The sequence below is a fragment of the Apteryx rowi genome, unplaced genomic scaffold (genome assembly GCF_003343035.1).
Source record: "Apteryx rowi isolate R43461 unplaced genomic scaffold, aptRow1 scaffold_140, whole genome shotgun sequence".
NCBI classification, from domain to species: Eukaryota; Metazoa; Chordata; class Aves; order Apterygiformes; family Apterygidae; genus Apteryx; species Apteryx rowi.
This window is the reverse complement of record NW_020447642.1, coordinates 317,068-321,797: the sequence shown is the minus strand read 5'-3', so window position 1 is coordinate 321,797 and position 4,730 is coordinate 317,068. Positions and strand designations below refer to the sequence as shown.

The window sequence follows — 4,730 nt, the reverse complement described above, 5'->3', positions numbered from 1 at the left end:
CTGGCCGCTGCCCCGGGGCTCGCGGGGGAAAGCCCGCACGGAAAGGGCGCAGGGGAGCACAGCACCGCGGCGCGACGCGACTCTGCCCCCGCTCCGCGCGGGAGCCGCGGGTCCGGGGCGTCCCCAGCGGCACCCACTACCCCACGCTGGCAGAGAGCAGGGAGGAGAGCGTGTGCACGCCGCCGGCGCAGAACGGGCGGGCGACGGCGCTAGAGTGGCGGTTTGGCGGGAGATTAAAATGAAGAAAAAGTCCGAAACTCTTGCGCAATTAGTGCCTTTTTAATTCTTATTTCTAAAAGTATGCTTTTTCTTTCATAAACATACCCGGAGTAAGACGATCAAGGGAATCACAGGAGTCTTTAAAACAAGACAATTTCCCTTCTAAGGTAGCTGCTCTCTTCTGCAAATAACATTACTTTAAAATCTTTTAAAATCCTGTAGCACATGTATTGCATAGAGAGTAACCACCTTTCTACAAATTTTGACTTTCCCCGCTTTAGACTTCTAATTCTATTCAAGTTAAAATTAATCAAGTAAAAAAGTATAAAAAGGTTGTAATAAAAAAAAAATTATAAAACATACAAATTTATCTCACAAAAACTGAGACAGACTATACAGAAAAGAGTCAATAAGAACTTCTCACATAAAAAAATCAAAGCTGCCCATAGTTAATATTGGTGCTACTGTGAAACTAGTCTTCAATTCGTTAGAAAACAGACCCACAGCCCAGCACAGCTTGAATGTACAGGACTATATACAGTGATTATGTAAATGAATTTATCCGCGAGTCTGAGAATATTCTTCACTGATCTTAGGCATCTGTGAGAAATAGAATAGACCTCATGATTTTAGCAGTTTAGCTTTTTTTTTTTTTTAAGGTGATGAAAGCTGCTGTAAAACTTTTCTCCCTTTGTCTTTCCCTGATTCAAATAAAGCTGCTTCAAGATAAAAAATTCCATATGTAAATAAGGTAAACTGATTTCGCTGAGTGCTCATGCCGTTTAGGATCGGCTCAACTGAGACAAAATTCAGTGGAAGTTTTAAGTTTCACATTCACCAAGACTGGCACTTCTATCATCTCGACGAGACGGTTACGGTGACTGGTATCTGAACAGATGAGTAATTACGCCTGAAAACGTTCAATCCACTTACATCAGGGTAAAATTTCACGCCCACGTCTTTCAAAGATTTTGCCTAAACTTTCCACTGACTGATTAGGGCTTGTATCTTCGGAACAGAAACACACCGAAATCCCAGGAAAACAGCTTGAAAAGTTGAACCATTGGCTGAGGAACGTTCCTGAGTTTTCTCCTTCTAGCTGCTTCTCCACAAATTCGTCACTGAGCCAAAAAACCTGAAGGAATGAACACACACACGCACACACGCTTATATACGTATTGCTTGGTCTCTGGAAGCTGCTGCAACATTGATGTTGAATACTAAATGTACATATAGGTGTTTCTAAGGATCAGAATTAAGTAAATATAATAAGAGGTTGATCTGTACCTTCCAGTACTTTGACTATGTCATAGGACACCTTATCCTTGAGACTGTCGTAGAGGCTTTGCGCCGTTCCATTACTCTGTTCTCTGTCTCTCCACTTGCTCAGCATCAGAAATTTGTGAATATTGACTTCCTCCTCCTTTGCCTGAATCTGATGAATGTCTTTCATTTCCAGCTGAAGACACTCGATGGCGATTTCTTTCCACTCTCTGCCAAACTTCTTGGCGATCGCCATCAGCTGCTGATCGGTCAGCAAGCTCTTCGCTTTAACGCCGTCTGAAACGATACGGGACAAAAATCAGCACCAGCGCCGCTCTTCGCGTTAGACTTTTTAATTAAGCGATGCCGTTTTAGCGCTGTGCACTGCCAGGAGACACACGATGAAGACAGCCGAAAGTGGATTTTCCCCTAATTTGTTGATGCCGCGGCGGGTTACGCGCTCCCCAGGCCGCGTGGGAGCTGCCACCTCCTCGGTCCCCTAGCATACGAAACACCCAGAGATTTCCAGCTGCATCACATTACGGTCATGCTGAGGACACCTATCACCCCAAAACTTCTGAAAAGACTGTTTTTTCTTGAAACCTACGGTCGCAGTTTGGTTCTCCTTTAGTTACAACAGCCACAAAGTCCCAGCTCGACTGGCCCCGTGGCCGAAGCATGTTCCTGCCCCGACGCGAGCAGCCGGAGCGACCGGCGGAGCTCTGCCTGGGGAAAGCCCTCCCTCTGCCGGCAACGCACACCCACGCACGAATCCCGACACGGTTATTTCTGCTGACGTGCAAACCCTTAACGGACTCCAGGAACAAAAACGTTAACGGATTCAAAAAGTGACTGTGGTTCAAATGCTAGCAGATATCTCCCCCGAAAGGAGAGCCCGTGAAGAGCAGGTACCGGAGGCAGAAAAAGTAGGACTGTAATTCAAATACAGCGTAAAACTGGGGGCTAAAGCTTTTCACAAATGAATTTTTTTATATACTAACGAACTAAAATTATTTTGTCTGTAATTCTTCCAAGTAACCATTAGTAAAGCTCTAAGCCTGCAGCTCTGGGAGAAGGAGGAGAACGGCTGGCGGTGCCGGCGCCGCGAGGCCCTAGGGCACCGAGCGCCTCTCCCTGGTGTCTCTGGACTCCAGCATCTCCGAACATCGGGACAATAAATGGGAGCGGATGTCTTTTTTTTTTGTTTTTTTCCAGAAAAATTCAGCCTCTGTTCTGCCTAAGGAGATATCCCAAATGAAAAAAATTGAGATGCAGAGTGGAAACCTCTTTTAAAAGCAGCTGTTTGTTAGCTCCCAGTCCCGGAAGACACAACCATCGGAGCTGACCCTCCTAGATCCAATTCCCCCCGTTGCTCCCCTGCACGTGCTGCCTGCAGGAACGGCCAACAGTGGACACCGGTACGTACACCAAGGAGGAATATGCACGTGCTGCACCTACCAAAGCAGCATGCTATAAGACCCTTGCATTTGCTGGTTCACGGCCGTCACTAAAAAAGTCAGTTAGCTCTAGAAGTTTAATTCATGGGATGCAAGAAAACCCTAAGCCGGTATTTGAATCCGCCCAGAAATGCTCTACCTGCAGTATCGCTGCCCTTCCGCTTTTTCCGGTAGTATTCTTCGTCTTCAGAGAAGCTGTTGGTGGATTTCCGTCTTTTGGTACCTGAGGAGGGAAGGACGGTTGCCGTCACGCGGCACGCGGTACGCGGTCCCGTACGCGGCACGCGGGCTAAGTACGCGCCAGAAGAGACGCCGAAGCGACTTACTGCCTGCGCTTCTCTTCTGCTCGTTCCTGTTCTGATCTTGGTGTATCCAGTCACCTGCCAAACGTTTTCCAGGGAAAGCGGACGGTGAGGGAGCAGCTCCCGCTGCCGTGCCCCCAATCCGGCGGCTCTCATGCGCGGAAACCTGCCCGGCGTTGGCCGGCAGCTGCGCTGAGACCCATCGGCCAGGCTCTGCAGCGGGGTTCGTCCCCCGCTCTTACCCGGCGGGTTATGCCCCAAATCGCGCCCGGCTCCCGCGGGAACCGGCCGGCAGCCGAGACACGCAACGCTTACTCTCCCTTAGCTTTGCCTTCCACACGACCGCGTCGGACTCCAGCTCGACCAGGGACAAGGTGCAGTCGTCCGGCTTCTCCAGATAGACCTCGATGTAACTCTTCAGCTTCAGCAGAGATCCGTCCACAAACTCAATCTCCTGCAAAAAAAGGTACAAAAAGGTTCAAACGAAACCTTGGGCCAACGCCAACAGAAGGTGTTGCCCGCCGGCGCCGCTCTGCGACGAAATCCCCATCTCCCGGGGCTTCGCCGTGGCCTCCAGCTTCCGCCCCAGGGCTCGGGGCCACTATGGGGCATCGCCTTCCCGCGCCAGGACCTCACCTCCGGGGTGACCTCGGCTTCTGGCTCGCACACCAGTCGGTATCTCTTTCCTTTCTGCAGCAGTTTCTGACAGACGGGCGGCTTGTCGATTTTAATGAATTTCTTGTTGGAATGTTTCACCGCTCTCGATATGTCCTAAGATTGGAAAATACAATTCAAACGTCACCGGCCTGAGCAAAGGAGCTGCTAAGATGTGCATGAGCACGGTGCTGGTACCCCTCGCGTGCATCATCTCTCCCCGGCTTCCCAGCAGGGCCGGCGAGCTACAGAAAGCCGTAAAACGCCAGCCCCGAAGCCCGGGCGAGGATGAACGCCCCCGAACGCCCCCGTTCCTCGACGAAGCACCAGCCGAGCGCCGCGGTGCCGCGTCAGAGCGGCGCTTGCAACCCGAGCCGCTTCCCGCGCTCACCCGCCTACCGCCGCCAGGAGAAGGCGGCACTTTTAGGGACAAACCCCCAAAAGCCAGGAGTTTCGGTGGCAGGTGGATTTCCGACATGCTTTGCTATAGCGGCCCGTGCAACCGCTTGAATGTCCCCTCGCGACGGGCTCTTCCGCAGGGGATCTTCCCTCGGGAAGAGGGCTTTGCATGCACCCGCGGGGCACGGGATGGGGCCGCCCTCCCGAAAGCAGCCCTACCTTGATAAAGGAGTCGTTGTTGGTGGCCACGTAGACGCGGAAGGAGAGGGACGGGTGGCCGTCGACCGCCTTGTAGAGGATGACGGCGCCGTGGTAGAGCAGCGGCTCCTCGGCCCGCAGCAGGGGCCCCACGGGCGACAGCGAGCTCACGAGCCAGCGCACGTGCGACGGCGAGCACTCCGCCGGCGCCTCCAGCGCCGCGCCGCCCCGCTCCCGC

The 4,730-nt window shown here is 52.2% G+C and overlaps 1 protein-coding gene across 1 annotated transcript in view; it reads right to left on the bottom strand.

Moving 5' to 3' along the window:
* Window positions 1–283: 283 nt before the first annotated feature.
* The window catches only part of LOC112961971, a 5,168-nt gene continuing 721 nt past the window's right edge, over window positions 284–4,730 (bottom strand). The window contains exons 2-8 of the mRNA XM_026057773.1: window positions 4,514–4,723; window positions 3,878–4,012; window positions 3,557–3,695; window positions 3,266–3,319; window positions 3,079–3,162; window positions 1,507–1,779; window positions 284–1,354 (exon numbers count right to left, since the gene is read on the bottom strand). Coding sequence (XP_025913558.1) covers window positions 1,338–1,354; window positions 1,507–1,779; window positions 3,079–3,162; window positions 3,266–3,319; window positions 3,557–3,695; window positions 3,878–4,012; window positions 4,514–4,723 — 912 coding nt within the window. The 3' untranslated portion in view covers window positions 284–1,337. The remainder of the gene's footprint in view (window positions 1,355–1,506; window positions 1,780–3,078; window positions 3,163–3,265; window positions 3,320–3,556; window positions 3,696–3,877; window positions 4,013–4,513; window positions 4,724–4,730) is intronic.